This window comes from Rhinoderma darwinii, chromosome 4 (assembly GCF_050947455.1).
Source record: "Rhinoderma darwinii isolate aRhiDar2 chromosome 4, aRhiDar2.hap1, whole genome shotgun sequence".
Lineage (NCBI taxonomy): Eukaryota > Metazoa > Chordata > Amphibia > Anura > Rhinodermatidae > Rhinoderma > Rhinoderma darwinii.
Genome location: NC_134690.1, coordinates 50963912 through 50990455, shown reverse-complemented (window position 1 = coordinate 50990455; position 26544 = coordinate 50963912). Strand labels below are relative to the sequence as shown.

Below are 26544 nucleotides of genomic sequence, written 5' to 3'. Positions count from 1 at the left end.
CTGGCCAGGGATTCAGCTCCTAGTGGCAGCTAGAGTGGCGCTATCTACAAGAAGGATGGGGGGCGCTGCAATCTACAAGGGGGGGTGGCACTGTGTCACTATATGTGGGCACAGTGTCACTATCTACAGGGAGATTGCGGCACTAACTACATGGGCACTGTGGTGTTTTCAGGGGATTGGGACAAAAAAAAAACAAAGGAAATCCATTTGGAGACACTGATCTGACTGTCCTGTGACTGCAACCTAAATGACTATGATGCCAGGAGTCCCTTCCACGTGTACCATGGTCGGGCCGGCTGACACACAGATCGCATTTAGCAGCGATTCACAGGTATTGTAGCCTTTTCTCCCATTGAAGTGAATGGGAGAAAAGGCTGCAATACCTGTGAATCACCGATGAACGCATGTGAGCAAGAAGAAATGAAGGGGAAGGAGCGCTCGTACAAGCGCTCCGGCCCCTTGAAAACAGCTGACTGGTGGGGGCGCCGAAAGTCAGAAGATGACCCATCCTGAGGATTGGCCATCAATATTTAGTGGCTGGAAAACCCCTTTAATGTCATTTATTTAACACCCCATGGTGGGGTCGGTACTGCACAGGGTCCTGCTCACACTTCAGACACTATAACGTGCCCACTCGGCGCTATCTGCCTGGCCCTGCTGCAATTTACACTGCTCTCGTCTGCAATGTCGGAGACCGGCTGAGGTGGTGACGGGCAGAGGTTGGATGTTAGAGCACGCAGCGCATCATTAATTATAGATTGTTAACCTGTTCCCTGCTGGGGATCGGACGTTACGATCTATTATTTACATTTTTCTAATTGGATTTCTGATAAAAAAAAGTATTTGCTGAGGCTAAGGCTACATTCACATGAGCATATCAGATTCACGCGCGTGAATCTGGCCCGTTATGCATCGGTGTGCTTTGGGAGTGGCATGCATTATTCACGCACTCGCAAAGAACATTTTTTTATTATTATTATTTTCAATTGAATTGATGCGTAAATCACGCACAGCACACGGATGTGCATCCATGTGCTGTGCGTGGCCTTCAATGGGCGATAGGTGCGTGAAAAACGCACCAATATAGGACACGCAGTGTTTTTTACGCAACATACACACGCTGCGGAAAACTCCTGCATGTGTGAACAGCCCCATTGAAATCAATGGGTCAGTGTGCTGTGCGTGATTTTCACACACAGCACACGGACGAGTTTTACGCTGGTCTGAATGAGCCCTTAAAGTTGTGAAGTTCCGTACAATTATTATAGCAATATATGTTAAAGAGTTATTTATATTAAGAAAATAATTGATTAAATTATCTCTCGGTATAATGGCTCATTCAGACGAGCGTAAAACTCGCCCATGTGCTGTGCGTGAAAATCACTGGGGCCATTCCCACGTGCAGGAGTTTTCACGCAGCATGTGTCCGTTGCGTAAAACTCACTGCGTGTCCTATATTGGTGCGTTTTTCACGCACCTTTCACCCATTGAAGTCAATGGGTGCGTGAAAATCATGCGCAGAACACGGATGCATCCATGCGCTGTGCGTGATTTACGCATTAATTCAATATAGAAAAAAAAAAAAAAAGATGTGCTCTGTGAGTGCGTGAATAACGCATGCCCCTCGCAAAGCACACTGATGCATAATGGACCAGATTTACGTGCGCTTTTCAAGAGGCTCGGTCGCCACATTATAAGTGGCCTATATTGTACATGATGTGATCGGCGCTGTAATGTAGATTACAGCAGTGGTTTTTATTTAGAAAAACTATCATTTTTGACGGAGTTATGACCTATATTGGCTTTATGCTAATGACTTTCTTAATGGACAACTGGGCGCATTTTACTTTTTGACCAAGTGGGCGTTGTGGAGAGAAGTTTATGATGCTGACCAATCAGTGACCAATCAGCGTCATACACTTCTCCCCATTCATTTACAGAGCACATAGTGATCTAGCTAGATCACTATGTGCAGCCACATACACACACAGTAACGTTACTCAAGTGTCCCGACAGTGAATATACATTACCTCCAGACACGTGATGTCTATTCAGAATCCTGACACTTCAGTAGCGTTTGTGTGAGATTTACAGCAAGGCAAACCTAATCTCGTTTTAAATGACAGTTTACAGCATAATCTCGCAAGATTACGCTTGCCTTGCTGTAAATCTCACACAAACGTTACCAAAGTGTCAGGATTCTGAATAGACATCACGTCCTGGCTGGTAGTGATCTCTATTCACTGTCAGGACACTAGAGTAACGTTAATGTGTTCGTATGTGGCTGCACATAGTGATCTAGCTATATCTCTATGTGCAGTGTAAATGAATGGAGAGAAGTGTATGATGCTGATTGGTCACTGATTGGTCAGCCTCATACACTCCTCTGTACAACGCCCACTTGGTCAAAAAGTAAAACACGCCCAGTTGTCCATTAAGAAACTCATTAGCATAAATCTAAAATAGGTCATAACTCCGTCAAAAATTATCGTTTTTCTAAATAAAAAACACTGCTGTAATCTACATTACAGCGCCGATCACATCATGTACAATATAGGCCACTTATAATGTGGTGACAGGGCCTCTTTAAACGGATGCCAGAATAGCCTATAGGTGACAAATACCTTGACGGATGCCTAACAGCTGCATCGGTCACTCGTAGAGTATTATGGCATCGGTTTAACGGATACGTCATGAAAGTTTATGACGTTTATTTCAAGCGGGTGCCATAATGGTCTATGGGTGATGGATGTCACTGCAAGGCATGCATCACAACCTACTGTTTAACATATAGATCGGGCGCTTTGCCCAGCGCATAAGTTAAACGTAGGCCAAAAACGTGATGTGGATGTTTCCTAAGGAGTTATGTACGGGGTCATGTGCACGGAAGTGTAAGGAGGTTGTACAGCTCCAGAATACGGAGTCGCATGGCCTCCATGTGCTGCCTGACAGCCACTGCTGGGTGCATTATGTATACTGCGAGTTTTATAAACTTTCATATGACTTTCCGATAACCTAAAAATATCGGATAATCTAACACTAACCAAATCCCATTAATACGAATTAAAGGAATTTTACTGTAAAGTTTTATAGACTCAAAACAATTCATAAAGTTTGTAGGGAGGAGCAGGCTGGGAAGATTTTGGAAACATCACATTTCCTACAACTACCTCTGGAGCCATCAATGAAGAGGGCAGGAGCTTCATCTTATCAACCCTCTCCTTTTCCTGTTGGTAAAATACAAGCGCTCTCAGCTGTACTTGTATCCCATTAACTATGACAGGAAGAGCAGTCAGGGGGGATTTTTAATTCCCACATCTGCCCCTCCCTGTTAGCCGGACCACTCCCATGACGGGTGGGTTACATTTGGCTAACAATTATACATTGGGAATTGGTATAAATGCAATTGCTCAATACATAACCAAAAGTTCACAAAGGTGTTCCTCCCCTATAACATACACATCCCAAATCCCAATCCAGCCACAATACGGATTAATCGCTCTGGCTACACAAGTATAGATGCAGTCAGAAAAACCACAAGCATTCATATTTAATGTGAGACTTCCATCCATGACTGCTTAGTGTTATAGCCAAGCTTCATACTTATTTCAATCGCACTTTTTTCCCATATTACGCTGCTCGGCTTTCTGAGAAAAGCCGATCAGAGAAGAAGCGGCTCAGCTTCCGCAGCTTCGTTTTAGCGATCGGTGGGGTTCTCAGTGCTCAGACCCCGACCGGTCAAAACCTCTGACATGTCAGAAGTTTTTTGAACGTTTAGTTACCCTTGAAGTAAAAAAAATGCATACCATGTGGTGCCTATTAGAGACGTATGCCACTATATGCCTATACAGTGGCATACGTCGCAAACTTCCGACATACACCTCCAACGGAAGGTAAAAACAACATGTGAAAAGAGCCGAACTAATTTTCCATGTTGGCTCTTTTGCCTTTTAAATCGGTTGTGATCCGGATATTAAGGGTGCGGTCACACATGGCGTATTTGCCTTGTATTTCCACAGCGTAAAAATACGCTGCGAAAAACCTTACAATGTAATTCTATTGGAAAAATATTCTGCAACGCAAGAAATTGAGAAATCTGTCTGAGTTGCAGAATATACTTCCTAAGGGTATGTTCACACGCCCTATTTACGAACGTAATTCAGGCATTTTACCCCTCGAATTACGCCCAAAAAAACGGCTCCAAACATCTGCCCATTGAATTCAATGGGTCTTACGGTGTTCTGTGCAGACAGGCTTTTTTTTTTTACGCGCCGCTGTCAAAATACGGCACGTAAAAAGATGGCCACCTCGAAGTAGTGCATGTCACTTCTTGGGACGTAATTGGAACAGTTTTTCATTGACTCCAATGAAAACCAGCTCCAATTACATCCGTAAAAAACGAGTGCACTTGTCAAAACGTCTGAAATTCAGGGGCCTGAACAGCTCCGTAATTTCAGACGTAATTGGCGTTGCCGTGTGAACATATCCTTCGGATTATATTGTAATCCTCACCTGCAATGTTTTCCACACCTTATTTTTACGTTGCGGAAATACAAGGCAAACGCTGCACGTGACTGCACCCTTAATGGTTTTGTAGTGGACTAGAAGAACATGGCTACTTTCTTCCAAAAACAGTGCCACACCTGTCCATGGGTTGTTTCTGGCATTGCAGCTGAGCTCCACTGACGTCAACAGAACTAAGCTGTAATACCTCAAACAACCTGTGGACCGGTGTGGCGCTGTTTTTGGAAGAAAGGAGCCATGTTTTTGTAATCCTGAAAAATTCCTTTAACAGTTTCCTTATTTCAGCAGATCATCTTAACTGGTTTACCCTTTAAAGGAACACTGCAGGCCAAACATACGCGTTATGGATGGTGGTGGGCCTACGAAGACGGCGCATGACACAGATTCTCCCTATGGTGTGCTGTGGATCCCGGTCGTGCGCTGCCTCTTCAGGGTCTGACGTAACACAGCGTATGGGGACTCTCATTCCTTCTACATTGAAGTAAAATCGGCAGTAAACATCCAAAACAAAATGAGCACTCTGCAGATTAGAAAATCCACAGCACGCACGAAGAAAATATCCAGAATGTGGATGAGATTACATAAAACCTGCAAATAAGCCTAAAAAGCCGGCAAACCCCGACGGAAAACGTGCAACAAATCCTCTACGTGTGCAGGCAGCCGATCAGTTTTTCCGGGGTGCTCCTTTAAGGGCAAAAGCAATGAAAGGCGTAACATAAGGGTATATTCACATGCAGCAGACTTATTGAAGAAAGTTCTGCAACCGATCAATTCATCTGAATGGGGCCTGCAAAAATGTATGCGCATGCTGCAGGATCAACCCCATTCTGATGTTTGGGTTTTAGCTAAATGAGTGGAAATTTCTGCAATAAATCTGCTGTGTGTGAACATACCCGAATGCTTACTACAAGCAAAACACGGTTGTCGTTCTTCGAGGAAACCCTACATTACCAAATGAAAAAGGGATCCAAAGACGTCTGGAAGAGTCTATGAGAAGAGTAATAAGCAGAGTGTGAAAAGCGAAGAAAGGAACTGTAAGATAGGACATCGATAAAGACGGAGCAAGCAGCGGTGACAAGGAGTGAAGTGTCATCTGCGCTGACGGAATTGCGGGGAGGAGAAGGACGGGCCTGGGAACAGATCTCTGCTGTGAAGTCTGGGGGCAGAGGAAGTTGGCTCACAGCTCCTCCACAGACAGTCTTGGCAGCGGCAGACACTTTTCTGTCAGAAGACTTGTGACACATTGCTTAAGGGTTACGTATGAAGGCCCTCGTATTAAACAACATGGACAGCAGATACGGATTTACACGGGGAAGGCGCACAATGAAGTGTTCACGTAATCAGTCTGAGGAGACGTTCATGATCAATTTGTCATTTTTTGGATTGGTCTCAAATATTTGAAATTGCAAGAAGCTTGCACATCATGTCCAAAATGTATGCCCAGAAAAACATATAAAGAACCGGAGTCTCAGGCTAGATTCACACAAACGCGTCAGTTTTGCGTCCGCAAAAAAACGCAGCGCTTTTCCTGCATTACAGTTCCAGGTGCCATCAGTGTGTGTTTGGTGTGGCATCAGTTTTTGGAGTCAGTGTGGGTGCACATTTTTTTCTCTGCATTCCTTTCTGGTGCTTGAATCACGGACAGCACACGGATGACGTCTTTGTGCGGTCGGTGATTTTCACGCACCCATTGACTTAAATGAGTGCGCGGTGCGCAAAAACACACCAAAGTAAGACATACAGTGAGTTTCACGCAACGGACATACGCTGCGTGAAAAACAACGCATGTCTGAATAGCCCCAGTAAATTTCATTGAAATGCACTCGTCTGAATAAGGCCTTACGCTGGCCATATACGCATCCATTTATCGCAAAAAAACAGCAATCGTTTGTGATCATTGTTAGGTTACATTTTACGTTTTTTTAGTCGTTGTGTTCGTCCATTTCAAGGCATGGAAAACGAATTAACCGTTTATAACATATTTGGCCACTGGTCCAACTCCCACCCAGCTTTTCCAGACTCTAAAATATAGTGAATCACCCTCCAACCGCACGCCACTAAATAACAAGCCAGGCTTATTACAAAAACGGCTGAAAAAAAGGGTCCATTCACATATGTCCAGCCCTCACGTTCTTTCCCCCTTTGGCTAGTAGAAAAAAAAGTTACGGGGCAACTGATCACAAAACTGATCCCATAGTTTCCTATGGGGTCAGTTTTGAGTCCGGTAGCATTCATTATCGCAGCCAGACGTCTTCCAGAGTCAGGCAGAGATAAGCGGCAATAAAAAGGCCCGAGTCCTCCATAGCGAGAGCCACTGCTTGTAAGCATCTCTTTTCCCTGGTTCATAAAGAGGTGCCCTCTCTGTAGGACGACATCTATATACCCAAAAAAAATCCATTACACTGACCCTACAAATCCTGCGCCACTATGACGGGTACCCCTGCTACTTCCTGTTGTCATCGCAGTGCGATTATGTGTCATTGAGTGCCACGTGGCAGCCCATCGCTGGCAGCAATGATGATGGGTCATTCACAGCAGCACCACTCAGGACAGGGATTGGCAGAAGCGGTCACGTGGCACCTGATGATGTGAGATAACAGAAGGGAGCATCGGGGGACTCCAGACACCAGCCACATGGAAGAAGCAAATTTAAGAGGACTGTTTTATTTTTTACATTTCACAACGCATTGTAAAGGGGTATTCTGATAACTAGCTAAATGTTTATGACATAATCAGGTCCGAACCCCAATGACACGAAGAACAAAAGGCCCATGTTGCGATTCCAAACACAGCACCTGGTTACGAGCCGCACCGTGCCAGCGAAACGGCTAAAGGGGCTACGGGCCCCTTCATGAGACATCAGTAGTGTACCAGGGGTCAGACCTACACCAATCAGAAACAGATATGGAATAACATATCAATGTTAATTGTCGGAGTCACCCTTTAATATCTACAGATATATGCGAACCCTGACAGACATAACTGCTTTGTAAATGGATGAAGAGCTCAATGATCGACAGAAATCCAATAATAATCACGTGCACGTTATCCGGATACTAGGATTAGACCGCTCTTCTATAAGGGTAAACTCACACTGAGTTTTTTTGACTATCAGGAAAAAAAAATCTGACTCAAAATTCCTTCAGGATTATGGAGACCGAATTTGCAAGCGTTTTGTTTGACTATTTTTTTTTACTAAACAAATGCAAAAACAGTGTAAAAAAATGCTCCAAACGAACAGCACATTTTTTTTGTGCCTCCCATTGATTTCAATGGGAGGTTTAGAGGCGGAAACTGCTTCAAAATAGGGACATTGTGTGTTTGTTTTTTTTTACACCTGGCAAAAAAAAATTAAAAAAAAGCCTCATTGAAATCAATAGAGGGAGATGTGCAGCGTTTTGTTTTTTATTGGCACTGATTGCGATGCGGGGTCCTCATCAAAACCGGCGCTAAATAACTCCATGTGAACTGGGCCTAAGAATTCCATGGAGTCAGCGCACATTGGTATAATTATGTCACCCACAAAAAATAAAAATGACCTACAGTAATTTGACACAGCCCCATTTGACCACGATGGAACTATATGTGAGGCATGCGTTCCCTTATAATACTGGGCACTTAGTATGCGTCTATTTTAGGCAGCAATGATCAACAGCCTCTTAAATTTGACATCCAGCCTCCTAATATTGTCGTTCTCTTGCGATATGCTGCATATGTCAAAATATGAGGATTATAACACAGGGACCCCAGTAAGTATCCTCATCCGTAATCTTTGCCCCCTACAGGTTGTCCCATGCATATGCCATATTGGATCATAAGGACATTACGACCCCACTCTATAGGAGAACTAAGAACAAGCAGCAGTTCTCGCCAACTAGTACAAGAACAGTCATTTATCTGAATGGCCACCATGTAATGCTACATAGCCAGTGACACATCGAATCTCCTGTAAGCCAGACCTGCAGCGATCACCACGGCAGATCTTTGATGGGATAACCCTTTAAATAGATTAGGAAACACCATAAATGACCGATCAGTGGGGTCAAACTGGTGGGACCCCTATAGATCTAAAAGGATGAAGTCTGTGACCCATTCCTGGCAGGTGGTGGCCACTCATGTACGGTCAATCTCTCTCCGAGTGAATGTGGGATCCAGAAACAGACAAGTTCTCAGGATCATTGGGGTTCCCGGCAGTCGGGACATTGATGACATATCCCAGACCTAGACGCCACTGATATATTAAAATACCATAAATGTCTACAATGGAAAAAACCCTTGAGGGCCTGATCAGCTCATTGACTTTTGCCAGGAAAGTACAATTTTGGGTCTGGAAGGGTTACTTGTTTCCACACAGGTATATAGATGATTGCCATGTGTCATAAATACGAGATACCTTGATATAAAGGCTACGATAATAAAGAAGAACTCTTAGTGGTCATCTTCTTACCCATCTTCTCCCATGTAGAGCTACTCTAAAAAAGGCTGTCCAAGAGGGCACCAAATCATCTCCTTGTTAGTACGTGCCACCTGAATCACGCTGGCAGTAACATCTGTACTAATATCTTTGTGGTGAGGGCACAAGACTCCGATGACCGCAATGATTGTTTATAGATCACTGGCATCTCTTGTGATTGACTCAGACAAGTCTATGACTCTATACTCCCTGGTAGGCACAAACCTAGGAGAACATACCAGGAAAAGCTGGATGTTACCCACTAATATGGGTATAGTCTCTGTAAGCCCAACAAGCCCCTGCAACAGAAGGGACCATGCTCAAGCCCAGCAGGGTCACCCCAAACATTACAAGTGCTGGTGCCAAACACTGCCAACGTGCCATGAGATAGATAGATAGATAGATAGATAGATAGATAGATAGATAGATAGATAGATAGATAGATAGATAGATAGATAGATAGATAGATAGAGCCTCACAACAACAGTGGGAGATGTAAGGGGCATATAGATGCCAACACCCCCTTATAATAAAAACCAAACACAATAACCTTTTATTAGTAAGCACTCCAGTCACCAATGGGTTACTGATTAACGGCAGACGCGGTGTTACTAACATGGCTACGTCTTCTCCTTTGCTCTGTATACAGCATATATATATATATATATTCCCTTATCATAAAGGAAACCTTTGACCCTAAACTTCTCTGGCTCTACGAGAAGTCAGCGTTACAATGTATTCATGTATGGCAAAGATCAGTCACAGAAGATCAGCGTAGATATAGTGGCCATTACTGTAATGAGAACGCCAATCCCACCGTGACTTAGCCGCAGGAACTTCCTACGGGGGTCAATGTGACCAACGCATCAGCCACTCCATTGGGCGCAGGGTAGAAGTACAATGTTTATATTGCACCCCTCAGATTTACACTGGGACAGACAATATTCAAAATAGCCATGCGACTGACATGGCACAAACTGGGCAATGGATGGCAGAAGTGGAGGTGTTATCCAGGTGCCATGCTAGGTGACTATTTTGCCCCCAGCAGAACTCTCCATCTTTGTGACACTTCTGTGTGCCACAAATGCCATGGCACTGCCCAACAATAGTCCAAAGTGAGCAACCCCTCCCCCAAACCACTCCAACAATAATCCCACCACCCACTTCAAAGTACCCCAAACCCAATGCCTTACCAGCAGACTTTCTATATTGATGGGCGAGCGTGGATTCCTCAGTATGGTCTCCAGCTTCTGCTGCCGGTTGGCCATACCCCTTTCCGGTGAGGATGACATCTTTGTTGAGGTGACAGTCCTGGGTTGTGTGAATTATACAGGTTTTATCCTTATCAGGAGGGTCCCACCTGGATTAAGCCCCCTTCACCCTCCAGTAGGAGAAGGCAACATGGGGCTGCCCCCTAGAGATCAATAGTAGAACTGCACTTTTCTCAAACTGATACTTTCTACTCTGCTCTATAGTAAGATTGTAACCTTAGATAAACAGAAGTATCCTATATATAGTCCTAGAGGAAGAGTGCTACTTTATATATAGTCCTCCAGGAAGAGAGTCACTTCTACAGACTGTCACATGAAATAACTAAGGCCCTCCACCATATAAATACATGCAGACAGGAAACACAGGGCATCCCATAAAGTATCCTAATAAGTGTAGCGCTCCCCTTTATAATTTTGTATCTCCAGGAGGGTCCGGAGGTTACAGTGTTGCCGGTGAGAGCTGCATGGTCGCAGGAGAAGGTGGGATAGTCGCTCCAGGAAACTTTTCTCCTCTCCAGGGGTCCAGGACAGCTTCCCCGGCGGTGGACCCCTGCAGCTGGAGCCGGGGATATTATTAGACAGCGCTCCCTTCCTCCAGGGGAAGAAAAAATAATCGCCAACTAGTTCCCGGCAGCTCCTGCCTCTTCTCCCGTGTCCTCTCCCTGAGATAGAGGCGCCTCTTCTGCCCCCTCCTCTTCCTCCAGGGGCTGGATCCCCCCCGCCCGGCTGCCGTGCGCTTTCTGGGCGCCTTTTTTTTGCGCTACGCTTTGCACCTGGCGCTCCCGCCGCTGTCTGTGCGCTGCTCCCGCAGTCAGGCGCTAGTTGCCCGCTACCGGGGTAGTCGCTGCCTCCCGGGCGTCCATAGCCGTGCAGTGCTCGGTGACAGAGCCGGCCTCCTCCCTGAGCACAGGCCCTCCTCTTCCTGCACACACTCACACACCCATGCCGCCCGGGAGACGATCACTCCTGCTCTAAACTTTACCCGCTGAGCTGTGCCCTGCCCGGCTGAGGGTGAGATCAGCGCCCGGAGGGGGCATCATAGTCGCTGCATCCAGAAATAAAGCGGATTGTGAGCCGGATTACGCAGTAGCGTTATTCAGCCATTGCCTTGTATGTACACAACGCCAGCCGCAGCCTTCCTGTAATCCGGCATTTGATAATCCGGCGGCATAAATCTGTCAAATCATCTGAGACAGCACCAGAGATGAGCAGGTTTCATGTTAATAGTTTATTTTGGGCTGTCCCTCTGGAGGTCCTCTGCTCCCAGGTGCTTTTCTATGAACATGTGATCATCCAGAATATTTGATAATCCAGCACCTACATCTAAACAGTTTTTATGTCACCGCTGGAAGACTGACGTTTCTCGGGACTGTATATGGGGGACTCTTTGGCACTGCTTATAAGGGCACCCCGGCCTTCATTTTAGTTTTTTTTTGTTTCCAAAAGCCATAACTTTTTTATTTTTGGTCGATGCAGCCATATGAGGGCGTTTTTTTTCGAGACGAGTTCTAGTTTTATAATGTACTGGGAAACTGGAAAAAAAAATCTTTGTGGGGTAAAATGTTAAAAAAAAAACTGTGATTCCTCCATTGTTTTTTGGATTTAGTTTTTACAGCGCTCACTGCGTTCGCTTTCCGTTCCGGGGTTCTGTCTGAGGTCTCCGTCGGGTGAACCCCGCAACGGAAAGTGAAACCACAGCTTCCGTTTCAGTCACCATTGATATCAATGGTGACGGAAACATCGCTAATGGTTTCCGTTCGTCGCCATTCCGGCAGATTTCCATTTTTCCGACAGAATCAATAGCGCAGTCGACTATGCTATTGATTCCGTCGGAAAACCGGAAATCTGCCGGAATGGCGACGAACGGAAACCATTAGCGATGTTTCCGTCACCATTGATATCAATGGTGACTGAAACGGAAGCTGAGGTTTCACTTTCCGTTGCGGGGTTCACCCGATGGAAACCTCCGACGGAACCCCGGAACGGAAAGCGAACGGTGATGTGAACAGGCCCTAAGAATAGGGGAGGTGGGGTACAAACACACAGTGGAAAAAAATAAAAACCATGCACAAAAAAATATATAACAACCAGCGAAACAGCACGTAGAGCGGACTACAATACAACCGTCCTCACAGTAAATTCAAATGCCCCGAAGGAGATCATATTGCAAAAACAACTACAGACCTCCAGGTACTCACTCGTTTCCCCTGAAAGATGGCAGGTTCTTCGGGGAAGCAAATAGAAAAACAAACAAAATGTAATTATTACAACCAGGGTGACTGGCGCAACATGAGAAAATGCTGAAAAAAGTAGCTATACCAGGTCCAAAACTGGCAACATGAAAGACACAGATGGTGACGCGGGTCTGTAGTGCTCCCTTCATCGGGGCTCGGGCAGGAATATCATCAATCTGACCAAATCCACAAAGGCAATCCAATGTAGATGCACATGGAAGTCCTCCATTGTGGATAAAGATGGCGGTGAAGCGTTGTCGTTGTTTTTACTATGTAATCTCCTTTGTGGACAATTGAATTATAGTCCAATTTAGGTGCTATTTTGCTGGTTTTTGTTATTTTTTCTTTGTGCATCCCTTTTATTTTCACTGTTTCCACTGTACGCCACCTCCCCTATTCATCCGATTCTTACAACTATCAGTTGATTCGGCCATTAACAGGGCGTCTAGGTTAAAGAGGCTCTGTCACCAGATTTTGCAACCCCTATCTCCTATTGCAGCAGATCGGCGCTGCAATGTAGATTACAGTAACGTTTTTATTTTTAAAAAACGAGCATTTTTGGCCAAGTTATGACCATTTTTGTATTTATGCAAATGAGGCTTGCAAAAGTACAACTGGGCGTGTTTAAAGTAAAAGTCCAAGTGGGCGTGTATTATGTGCGTACATCGGGGCGTTTTTACTACTTTTACTAGCTGGGCGTTCTGATGAGAAGTATCATCCACTTCTCTTCAGAACGCCCAGCTTCTGGCAGTGCAGCACTGTGTCGTCACTCACAGGTCCTGCATCGTGTCGGACGAGCGAGGACACATCGGCACCAGAGGCTACAGTTGATTCTGCAGCAGCATCGGCGTTTGCAGGTAAGTCCATGTAGCTACTTACCTGCAAACGCCGATGCTGCTGCAGAATCAACTGTAGCCTCTGGTGCCGATGTGTCCTCGCTCGTCCGACACGATGCAGGACCTGGGGCAGGAAGTGATGTCACAGCGTGATCTGCCAGAAGCTGGGCGTTCTGAAGAGAAGTGGATGATACTTCTCGTCAGAACGCCCAGCTCATAAATACAAAAATGCTCATAACTTGGCCAAAAATGCTCGTTTTTAAAAAATAAAAACGTTACTGTAATCTACATTGCAGCGCCGATCACATGCAATAGCAGATAGGGGTTGCAAAATCTGGTGACAGAGCCTCTTTAAAGAGGCTCTGTCACCACATTATAAGTGGCCTATTTCCTACATAAGGAGATCGGCGCTATAATGTAGGTGACAGTAATGCTTTTTATTTAAAAAAAACGATCTGTTTTCACCACTTTATTAGCAATTTTAGATTTATGCTAATGAGTTGCTTAATGCCCAAGTGGGCGTATTTTTACTTTAGACCAAGTGGGCGTTGTACAGAGGAGTGTATGACGCTGACCAATCAGTGACCAATCAGCATCATGCACTCCTCTCCATCCATTTACTCAGCGCATAGGGATCCTGCTAGATCCGTATGTGCTGTCTTATACTAACACATTAACGATACTGAAGTGTTTAGACAGTGAATAGACATTCCACGGGATGTCTATTCACAATCTCTGCACTTCGTTACTGTTTCTATGGTAGTTACAGCAGAGGAAGCGTGATCTCATTGTAACCTGTCATTTACCGCGTAATCTCGCGAGATCTCGCTTCCTCTGCTGTAACTACCACAGACAGAGTAACGAAGTGCAGAGATTGTGAATAGACATCCCGTGGAATGTCTATTCACTGTCTAAACACTTCAGTATTGTTAATGTGTTAGTATAAGACAGCACAAAAGGATCCCTACGCGCTGAGTAAATGAATGGAGAGGAGTGCATGATGCTGATTGGTCAGCGTCATACACTCCTCTGTACAACGCCCACTTGGTCTAGAGTAAAAACACGCCCACTCATTAGCATAAATCTAAAATCGCTAATAAAGTGGTGAAAACAGATTGTTTTTTTTAAATAAAAAGTATTCCTGTCACCTACATTATAGCGTCGATCTCCTTATGTAGGAAATAGGCCACTTATAATGTGGTGACAGAGCCTCTTTAAGGGTGGAGAACAGAGTTGCCCCTTGAGTAGGGGCGTTGCTCCAAGGTACATCAGGGTTAGTTGTTGGACTCTTTAAAACAACTACCATCCCTTGGATAAGAAAATGTCTTTTTATCTTGAAGATAGAAATAAAAATTAGTTTTTATTTTGCACTTTTTTTTGACCATTTGCCTCTTTCTGTGATTACACCTTGGGACTAATACATAAAAACTGCTCTACGAAAAAGTGTCAGTGTTGCCCAGAGCAACCAATCACATCCCATTCATTTTCAAATAATCTGTGAAAAATGAAAGCTTGAATCTGATTGGTTGCTATAGGTAATACTGGCACTTTTTGCCTGCACTAGTATTTATGCTCAAGGCCCAAAGTCTCTGCCGTTTACCTTCTCCGATACCACAATCAAACCAAAAAGAAAGTGCTTTACCTATTACGCCTGACTCTAGCGGCCATCTTTTCCGATAAAATAAATGTGCTATCAGCACTTTCATAACATAAAAGGTGACCACACTGGTTTTCGCAAAACTGTGGAGGTCCTGAGTGGTCACCCCTGGTGGCAGGGACTGTTGCTAGGCAGCTGCCCAAATTTATTTGGATGCTGCCCGAATGCCCAGTGTTTGAATAGACTCAGAGGTGTAAGCTCCTGAGCCCCAATGCAAAATCTTTAATGGGGCCCTCATCCACCCTGTGCCCATTATAACACTGGTGTCTTCTGATGGGCTACAGTGGACTTTGGGCCCCCTCAGGCACCAGGGACTGGCATTACTGCTACCACTTTACCTTCTATAGTGACGCCCCTGACATAATGATTAATTATAATGGGAAACTGTTTATTTTTTGCAGGAGTTTTCCTCTAAGTGTTCTAAAATATGGCAGGTGCAAATAAAATTAGGCCGACTGATCGTCTCCGTTTGCTGCCCCTCGTAGTCTTTATTACAGAGCTGTAGACGTCTGGGATCTCTGACTTTTTTTTATACCTGCAGCTTTAATTTGGAAGATTGCGGAGCTAAACAAACGTGGGCAACTTAAACACTGCGGGTGACTCCACGCTGTCATCATGTTGTATTCTTAGGTCTGTTGGCGGATGAGACCTTGGCCTAAAGTGACTGTGGAAAATGAAACCGTGTGTCTCCGGGGAATACTGGGTAATGACTATATGGAAATCATCAGCTGTTTACAATTCTGACATATCATCTTCTTGTAGAAAGATCAGACAAGTTATATCCAGGGATGGCTGAAATAGCATCATAGTAAACCCAATATTAAGGACAGATTGTTACCGGATTACGGAAAATGACAGATTCTCGGATTTGGGGAAAAAACACCTTACTGATCTGAGCCCTCCCAGCAAGTATTGGAGAATGGCCAGGATCACAATTTGTTTAAAGGGAATCTGTCATCACATTTTTGCCTCCCATACCACTATATAGGGAAGGATGATAGTTTTTAAAAAATACCTATGTTGACCAGTCAGCCCATCGTGAACTATAAAAAAGTGCTTTTATTTCTCCGGGTGCCATATGCAAATGAGGACTGAAGAGTCCTGAAATCCTGAATTTTTGAAAAACTATCATCCTTCTCTATATAGGATTGAGAGGCAAAAATAAGAGGACAGATTAACAGATTTTCTATTACAACGGGACTTGGCAACAGTCCATTATTTATACAGCCTGACATGGGGGGGGGGACGACCATTAATGAACCAAAATTTTTTTTTTTTTGTTTTTATCTGATATTTTTGTTTTTACCCGGAGATAAGCATAAGTCTCGTAGCCACTTATCCTCTATGCTCTATTAAAATTTGTATTGCAGAGTGACACAGTTTTTTCGGTAAGGGTTGGGACAGAGAAATGGACCAAGCACTACTTCACAAATAACATCCCCATCTAGCTGGGGAACCTGGACTGATCAATATTGTCCAACATTTCTCTTTTGTCCATAGTCACCCTAAGGTTCTAGGCCTTATTTATTGTACAGCATACACTGATCTTCATAAATGATGCTATAAATGTATTTTGCAGGTTACGATCACATCATGTACAAGATAGGCCACTTATAATGTGGTGACAGAGCCTCTTTAAAAAAATCTTGTACATGGCCTATATTGTACATGATGTGATCGGCGCTGTAATGTAGATTACAGCAGTGTTTTTTTAATTTAGAAAAACGATAATTTTTGACGGCGTTATGACCTATATTAGCTTTATGCTAATGAGTTTAGCGTCATACACTTGACACTTGAGTAACGTTACTGCGTGTTTATGTGGCTGCACATAGTGATCTAGCTGGATCACTATGTGCTCTGTAAATGAATGGGGAGAAGTGTATGACACTGATTGGTCACTGATTGGTCAGCGTCATACACTCCTCTGTACAACGCCCACTTGGTCATATAGTAAAACACGCCCAGTTGTCCATTGAGAAACTCATTAGCATAAAGCTAAAATAGGTCATAACTCCGTCAAAAATGATCGTTCTTCTAAATAAAAAAAAATGCTGTAATCTACATTACAGCGCCGATCACATTATGTACAATATAGGCCACTTATAATGTGGTGATAGAGCCTCTTTAACTTAAATATACTGGCATGATAGTACACAGGCAATTGTTAGGGTGTACCTAAGTGTGCCCTAACAACGGGAAATATGGTCAGACAGTCCTGGCGCCCTTCAATGGACCCTGGGCTGTCTGCCCATATAAGGTATGTTCCTCGATCGTATCACAGGAATTCCCCTCACTATTTCTATTTCAATGCCACAATTAGCTTTAAACACGTCATTCAAGGGGTAAACGGCGGAAATCAGAGGTTTCTCTGATCTCCACCGTTACAGCGGGCTGTGTCTATGCATTTCTACCGCTGCCCCGCTCCTTATAGCCCGAGCACACTTGCTGCGCCCGTGCGATCAGCATGTCGCGTATGCTCGTCATAATGCGGCAACGTCCTGCTGCTCCTGCCGTACACAACCATTTAATGCAGATAAAACAGCCCTGCCATATAGCACCTTGCCTTCTTATTACAAGGTAAGGGTATGTGCACACACACTAATTACGTCCGTAATTGACGGACGTATTTCGGCCGCAAGTTCCGGACCGACCTCAGTGCAGGGAGCCGGGCTCCTAGCATCATACTTATGTACGACGCTGGGAGTCCCTGCCTCGCTGCAGGACAACTGTCCCGTACTGTAATCATGTTTTCAGTATGGGACAGTTGTCCTGCAGTGAGGCAGGGACTTCTAGCATCGTACATAAGTATGATGCTAGGAGCCCGGCTCCCTGCACTGTGTTCGGTCCGGGACTTGCGGCCGAAATACGTCCGTCACTTACGGACGTAATTAGTGTGTGTGCACATACCCTAAGGGTGACTTTACACACTGTACAATTTTAGTAATAATATATATTTTTCTTTTGAACAGCTCAGCGTGTGAACATTGTTGTGCAATTGATTCAGATTTAGTCTAAATTGCAATCACAAAATCTTACGGCGTGCTAAAAATGCCGAGTCTACATACAATCGCTCAATTGTTTTTATGAGGGACAAGGGTTACTAAACATTAAAACCTATATTCCGATTTCTCCACGCCTACTGAAGCATGTGACCATGATGTACTTTGGATCACAAGATCGTATAATTGCTACGTGTAAACTCGTACGCCTTTTTCACGATTGGATTTAGTTTACGTATTATCGTAGCGTGTGAGGTTTAAAGATTATTAATGACAGATTGATTAAAAACTGCCCAAGCTACGTAACCCAACTAGAATGAGCACAATTATGCAAACATGAGGTAAGTAAGCTACGTCTGGTGACAGTGAGTCAGGTTATGTTCACACGCACTGTTTTCAGACGTAATTCGGGCGTTTTACGCCTCGAATTATGCCTGAAAAAACGGCTCCATTATGCCTACAAACATCTGCCCATTGCTTTCAATGGGTTTTACGGTGTTCTGTTCCCACGAGGTATTATTTTACACGTCGCTGCCAAAATACGGCGCGTAAAAAGACGCCCGCGAAAAAGTGCATGTCACTTCTTGGGACGTTTTTGGAGCCGTTTTTCATTGACTCCATTGAAAAACAGCTCCAATAACGTCCGTAAAATACGCAGCGAAAAACGCGAGTTGCTACAAAAACGTCTGAAAATCAGGAGCTGTTTTCACCTGAAAACAGCTCTGTATTTTTAGACGTATTTTGCTAAGCTGTGTGAGCATACCCTAAGGCTGGGTTCACACTACCTATTTTCAGGCGTAATGGAGGCGTTTTACGCCTCGAATTACGCCTGAAAATACGGCTCCAATACGTGGGCAAACATCTGCCCTTTACTTTCAATGGGTTTGCCGATGTACTGTGCCGACGACCTGTCATTTTACGCGTCGCTGTCAAAAGACGACACGTAAAATTACAGCCTCGTCAAAAGAAGTGCAGGACCCTTCTTGGGACGTTTTTGGATCCGTTTTCTCATAGACTCTATTGAAAACAGCTCCAAAAATGGTGCGAAAAACGCGAGTTGCTCAAAAAACGTCTGAAAATCAGGTGTTGTTTTCCCTTGAAAACAGCTCTGTATTTTCAGATGTTTTTGGCTCAGCGTGTGAACATACCCTAAAGGTTGCTATACACAATAGACGAACGTCAGCCAGACATATATGGACAGTGCTGTCAGGAGCAGAGCAGTGTCCCGGGCAGAATGCTAGATGTATATGGTCTGATGAAGACGCCAGTTCGGTGTCGAAAAGCGTCACCCTATTAAACCTAATAAACGGAATCACGCATCACCTACTAGAGGACGTCCTTAATTTGTGATGAAGTATAGCTTTTTGGCTTTTGGCAAAACTACGCGATGGAACCCTGCTGTGCCACCGGTTAGGAAGCAGCTGCAACTTCATCATTTAATGCTTTCAATCAGTGTTGTGCCTGGAGATCGCACAACCTGCCCAGGTGAGGTTCACTCCTACACCTGTATTGTGTCTTTTCCAACCTTTATTGAGATTTCTGCAAAATGAGGCGCTTTTCTCTTACATTTTTTACAGATCATCAAGTATCTAAGGTATATGGCAACCTTAAAGGGGTTGTCCGAGATACCATCATATTTTCAAAAACCCCTTTAATGCATGTAATTTATAAATGTAAATACATTTGTAATATACTTACATTTTCCAAAGTGGCCCCGTTTCCAGATCCTGCCGTGGGGAACTTGATTGGTGACGTCACTCTCTGCACTGGCTCTGCCGCTTTGTTGATCTTGAATTCTTTGCCGGGTATACGACACGTCACTTGTCACGTGGTGTATATCGGCTTGTTTAGCTTCACAGCCCGTAACGTGCATGCGCTGTCACTGCTGTTCTCGCGGTCCCTGCTGTTCTCGAGATAACAGTAGGGGCCGTGCATGCGCGTCACAACAGAACAAGCCGATATACACCACGTCACAAGTCAGTGGCGGACACAGACTGCAAAAGGCCCCTGTGCAGATAATGTGCCAGGGCCCCCCGCCCCCCCCCCCCCCAATACCGACAAAGTTACCTAAACATATATATGCATATAAAAATAAACCTTACTAATAAAAATTATGAAGGAAGATTTATATTGTACATTTTATTACCAGTTTAGAACACAAGTAACACATTTTTTTCCGGGTTAAATTCTTATCTAAACTAAGTCCCTAAATGTGGGCAAAGAAAATGAAAAACCTATACTCACCTCCTCCGGCGCCTCCGTTCCCCCTCCGCAGCCCCTATCCCTTTCTGTGTTTACAAAGCTGCTGTGGTGACGCGCGGTCGATGGCACATGACCGCTGCAGCCAATCAATGCCCTCAACAGCGATTTGCTGTGGAACTACTGTCCTCAGCAGCACACCAATGAGGAGTTATTGGCAGCAGCGGTCACGTGCCATCGGCAGCGCGTCACCAGTGCAGCCTTGTACACTTGTAACACAGACCGAGACAGGAGGATGGGGGCTGCGGCGGGTGAACGGAGGCGAGGGAGGAGGTGAGTATAGTTTTTTTATTTTCTTTGCCCACATTTAGAGACTTAGGTTAAATTGAATCATTGAATATAACACAAAGCACTCATGCAACTGAGATGCAATAATTTAGATGATCTTATCATGCTTAGCTTACTGCACTGTTACCTATCAAGCAGGACTGAATCTCAAGATATCTACAGAGGGGGCTGTATGGCGTTATCTACAGGGGGGACTGTATGGCGCTATCAACAGAGGGGGCTGTATGGCGTTATCTACAGGGGGGACTGTATGGCGCTATCTACAGAGGGGTCTGTATGGCGCTATCTACAGGGGGGTCTGTATGGCGCTATCTACAGGGGGGACTGTATGGCGCTATCTACAGGGGGGACTGTATGGCGCTATCTACAGGGGGGACTGTATGGCGCTATCTACAGGGGGGACTGTATGGCGCTATCTACAGGGGGGACTGTATGGCGCTATCTACAGAGGGGGCTGTATGGCGTTATCTACAGGGGGGCTGTATGGCGTTATCTACAGGGGGCTGTATGGTGTTATCTACAGGGGGGACTTTATGGCGTTATCTACAGTGGGGTCTGTATGGCGTTATCTACAGGGGTTCTGTATGGCGTTCCCTACAGGGGGGGTCTGTAGGGAAAGTCATACAGCCCCCCCCTGTAGGGAACGCCATACAGACCCCCCTTTAGGGAACGCCATACAGACCCCCCTGTAGGGAACGCTATACAGCCCCCCCTGTAGGGAACGCTATACAGCCCCCCCTGTAGGGAACGCCTTACAGCCCCCCCCTGTAGGGAACGCTATACAGCCCCCCCCCTGTAGGGAACGCCATACACCCCCAATCACTCAAAAAAATGCGACCTACAGTGTGAAAAGACAAAAGACATGTATCCCCTATCCACAGGATAGGGGATACATGTGTGATCGCTGGCATTGATAGGGAGAGCGGGGGACCGAAAGTCCCCCGAAGTTCTCCATCACTCACCTCTGACTTCCGGTGTCTGCGCAGCTCAAGTGTGACCGGCGCTCCATTCATTTCTACGGAGCTGCCGACACAGACCCCGGAAGTCCGAGGTTTGTGATGGAGAACTTCAGGGGACTTTCGGTCCCCCGTTCTCCCTATCAATGCCAGCGATCACACACGTATCCCCTATCCTGTGGATAGGGGATACATGTCTTATGTTTAATGGCAGAGCGGGGAGATACTCCCTGCTCTGCCGTAGTGTTCCGTGGCATCGCGCTGTAGCAGCCATAGCGGCAGCTAGCGGAGATTCCGGCCAAGGTGGGGGCCCGTGCCGGCAGGTGACGCGGGCCCCCTCATGCCGCGGCCCCGTAGCAGCCGCTACGGCTGCTATAGCAGTAGTTACGCCCCTGTGTTAGGGGGAGTTCACACTGAGGTTTTTTTCGCGAAAAACGTCAGAAAGTGCCTCCCATTGAAATCCATGAAATTTTTCCTGCGAGCAGTAAAAACCGCATGCGGGAAAAAGAAGCGCAATGCCCTTTCTTCGGGCGTTTCTGTCTCTGACTTCCCATTGACAACAATGGCAGGCAGAAAATGCGTTTTTTGCTGCGTTTCCCTGCCCACGGCCCGATGGCCGAAAAACGCCACAAAAAAACGCAATGAAAAACGCGGGAAGTGTTCTACCGGCAGGTCAAAATATGCCTCAAAATTCCGGAAGGAATTATGAGGCAGATTTTTCTACATAAAAACTTCTCCCTTCTGACATGAACTTTTTAACTTCATCTACCTGTCCTCTGCAGTCTGCACGTCCTCCACTCGTCCTGTGTCTGTCCTCCGCTCATCCTATGAGTTCTCCGGCAGTCCTGACTGTACTGTCCAGCCGCCCGAAGTCTTACGTCGCACCGCCCCCTGTCCTCTCCCCTGCCTGAGCGCTCCTCCTACCACCAGCATCGCCGTCCTGTCCTATTCATCTGTGCCAGATTGGCAGTGCAGTGTAGCGGCTATCACCGGGCCCGGGCACCCGCCCCCTCCCTCCCGATTGGTAGTGCAGTGTGGCGGCTATCACCGGGCCCCCGCCCCCTCCCTCCCCTCATGCCTAGTGTTGTGATGCTACTAGGCATGAGGGGGCCCGTGCCGCCAGGCCTGGTACATAAAATGTAATGTGCCTGTCAGGGCGACACGGGCCCCCCCATGCCGCGGGCCCCGTAGCAGCTGCTACGGCTGCTACTGTGGTAGTTACGCCACTGAACGGGCCCCCTTCCCACGCGGGGCCCTTGTGCAGCTGCACCGGCTGCACATGCGGTATGTCCGCCCCTGTCACAAGTGACGTGTCGTATACCCGGCAAAGAATTCAAGATCAACAAAGCGGCAGAGCCAGAGCAGAGAGTGATGTCACCCGTCGAGTACCCCGCGGCAGGATCTGGAAACGGGGCCACTTTGGAAAATGTAAGTATATTACAAATGTATTTCAGGGGCGGACATACCGCATGTGCAGCCGGTGCAGCTGCACAAGGGCCCCGCGTGGGAAGGGGGCCCGTTCAGTGGCGTAACTACCACAGTAGCAGCCGTAGCAGCTGCTACGGGGCCCGCGGCATGGGGGGGCCCGTGTCGCCCTGACAGGCACATTACATTTTATGTACCAGGCCTGGCGGCACGGGCCCCCTCATGCCTAGTAGCATCACAACACTAGGCATGAGGGGAGGGAGGGGGCGGGGGCCCGGTGATAGCCGCCACACTGCACTACCAATCGGGAGGGAGGGGGCGGGTGCCCGGGCCCGGTGATAGCCGCTACACTGCACTGCCAATCTGGCACAGATGAATAGGACAGGACGGCGATGCTGGTGGTAGGAGGAGCGCTCAGGCAGGGGAGAGGACAGGGGGCGGTGCGACGTAAGACTTCGGGCGGCTGGACAGTACAGTCAGGACTGCCGGAGAACTCATAGGATGAGCGGAGGACAGACACAGGACGAGTGGAGGACGTGCAGACTGCAGAGGACAGGTAGATGAAGTTAAAAAGTTCATGTCAGAAGGGAGAAGTTTTTATGTAGAAAAATCTGCCTCATAATTCCTTCCGGAATTTTGAGGCATATTTTGACCTGCCGGTAGAACACTTCCCGCGTTTTTCATTGCGTTTTTTTGTGGCGTTTTTCGGCCATCGGGCCGTGGGCAGGGAAACGCAGCAAAAAACGCATTTTCTGCCTGCCATTGTTGTCAATGGGAAGTCAGAGACAGAAACGCCCGAAGAAAGGGCATTGCGCTTCTTTTTCCCGCATGCGGTTTTTACTGCTCGCAGGAAAAATTTCATGGATTTCAATGGGAGGCACTTTCTGACGTTTTTCGCGAAAAAAACCTCAGTGTGAACTCCCCCTAACACAGGGGCGTAACTACTGCTATAGCAGCCGTAGCGGCTGCTACGGGGCCGCGGCATGAGGGGGCCCGCGTCACCTGCCGGCACGGGCCCCCACCTTGGCCGGAATCTCCGCTAGCTGCCGCTATGGCTGCTACAGCGCGATGCCACGGAACACTACGGCAGAGCAGGGAGTATCTCCCCGCTCTGCCATTAAACATAAGACATGTATCCCCTATCCACAGGATAGGGGATACGTGTGTGATCGCTGGCATTGATAGGGAGAACGGGGGACCGAAAGTCCCCTGAAGTTCTCCATCACAAACCTCGGACTTCCGGGGTCTGTGTCGGCAGCTCCGTAGAAATGAATGGAGCGCCGGTCACACTTGAGCTGCGCAGACACCGGAAGTCAGAGGTGAGTGATGGAGAACTTCGGGGGACTTTCGGTCCCCCGCTCTCCCTATCAATGCCAGCGATCACACATGTATCCCCTATCCTGTGGATAGGGGATACATGTCTTTTGTCTTTTCACACTGTAGGTCGCATTTTTTTGAGTGATTGGGGGTGTATGGCGTTCCCTACAGGGGGGGGGCTGTATAGCGTTCCCTACAGGGGGGGGCTGTAAGGCGTTCCCTACAGGGGGGGCTGTATAGCGTTCCCTACAGGGGGGGCTGTATAGCGTTCCCTACAGGGGGGTCTGTATGGCGTTCCCTAAAGGGGGGTCTGTATGGCGTTCCCTACAGGGGGGGGCTGTATGACTTTCCCTACAGACCCCCCCTGTAGGGAACGCCATACAGAACCCCTGTAGATAACGCCATACAGACCCCACTGTAGATAACGCCATAAAGTCCCCCCTGTAGATAACACCATACAGCCCCCTGTAGATAACGCCATACAGCCCCCCTGTAGATAACGCCATACAGCCCCCTCTGTAGATAGCGCCATACAGTCCCCCCTGTAGATAGCGCCATACAGTCCCCCCTGTAGATAGCGCCATACAGTCCCCCCTGTAGATAGCGCCATACAGACCCCCCTGTAGATAGCGCCATACAGACCCCTCTGTAGATAGCGCCATACAGTCCCCCCTGTAGATAACGCCATACAGCCCCCTCTGTTGATAGCGCCATACAGTCCCCCCTGTAGATAACGCCATACAGCCCCCTCTGTAGATATCTTGAGATTCAGTCCTGCTTGATAGGTAACAGTGCAGTAAGCTAAGCATGATAAGATCATCTAAATTATTGCATCTCAGTTGCATGAGTGCTTTGTGTTATATTCAATGATTCAATTTAACCTAAGTCTCTAAATGTGGGCAAAGAAAATAAAAAAACTATACTCACCTCCTCCCTCGCCTCCGTTCACCCGCCGCAGCCCCCATCCTCCTGTCTCGGTCTGTGTTACAAGTGTACAAGGCTGCACTGGTGACGCGCTGCCGATGGCACGTGACCGCTGCTGCCAATAACTCCTCATTGGTGTGCTGCTGAGGACAGTAGTTCCACAGCAAATCGCTGTTGAGGGCATTGATTGGCTGCAGCGGTCATGTGCCATCGACCGCGCGTCACCACAGCAGCTTTGTAAACACAGAAAGGGATAGGGGCTGCGGAGGGGGAACGGAGGCGCCGGAGGAGGTGAGTATAGGTTTTTCATTTTCTTTGCCCACATTTAGGGACTTAGTTTAGATAAGAATTTAACCCGGAAAAAAATGTGTTACTTGTGTTCTAAACTGGTAATAAAATGTACAATATAAATCTTCCTTCATAATTTTTATTAGTAAGGTTTATTTTTATATGCATATATATGTTTAGGTAACTTTGTCGGTATTGGGGGGGGGGCGGGGGGGCCCTGGCACATTATCTGCACAGGGGCCTTTTGCAGTCTGTGTCCGCCACTGATGTATTTACATTTATAAATTACATGCATTAAAGGGGTTTTTGAAAATATGATGGTATCTCGGACAACCCCTTTAAGATCTCATGCAGAGACACACAGACTGTTATATGGGTCTTTAATACTGGGCCTCTGTATCGGCATGCAATGGATACTGCACTTTTTTTTTATTTTTTAAAGTCTCTATATGAAAATCTGAGGCACACAAAGATTCGACATGGTCTCAGGATATTATGGATTGCGTATTTAGGATCCGCACAACTAAAAATATCATCATTAAAGGGGTTGTCTCATTACAGACATCCCCATTCATATGAGAGCCAATTCTGCGTTGTGTATAGAGGGGAGTCTTGAACTGGGGTCCCCCCTCTATGGTATCACTATACCCTAATAGGACATATTGATGGGTTATCTTGATGACAGCTATCATTATGTGTATAATCTTTTATCATGTATTCCTCCAAATTGTTCTTGGTTGTTAGTGGTAGACACTTATCATTGCATTTTCTTTGCCCCTCAAAAATAAATGTGGGGCAGTAAGGGTACTATATTTCCCACCATGAAAATGATTCTAAAAATAGAGGAAATTAGTCATATTGTAGGTAATATCTTTTTATGTCTAATTCCCAATGAGCGTTCACATAAGTAAAATATTGCAGGACTCGTTAATTCGGGGGTTAAATAGTTCTGCGCATAACCCAGAAAGCCCCTTTAGGTGTGTCCTGAGCCACAGGCAGATGATAAGGGAAACATTTGTACTGAGTGGGCATTCTGAAACATGATAAACCTCTAATGGGATGATCACCTACACAATGGGATTGCCAAGTTGTGCCCACCACGGGGCATTC

The 26544-nt window shown here is 46.3% G+C and overlaps 2 protein-coding genes across 2 annotated transcripts in view; both read right to left on the bottom strand.

Moving 5' to 3' along the window:
• The window catches only part of ROCK2 (Rho associated coiled-coil containing protein kinase 2), a 161943-nt gene extending 150576 nt beyond the window's left edge, over positions 1-11367 (bottom strand). The window contains exon 1 of the mRNA XM_075861101.1: positions 10171-11367. Coding sequence (XP_075717216.1) covers positions 10171-10269 — 99 coding nt within the window. The 5' untranslated portion in view covers positions 10270-11367. The remainder of the gene's footprint in view (positions 1-10170) is intronic.
• E2F6 (E2F transcription factor 6) overlaps positions 1-26544 on the bottom strand; it is a 315197-nt gene that overhangs the window by 202130 nt on the left and 86523 nt on the right. The window lies entirely within an intron of this gene.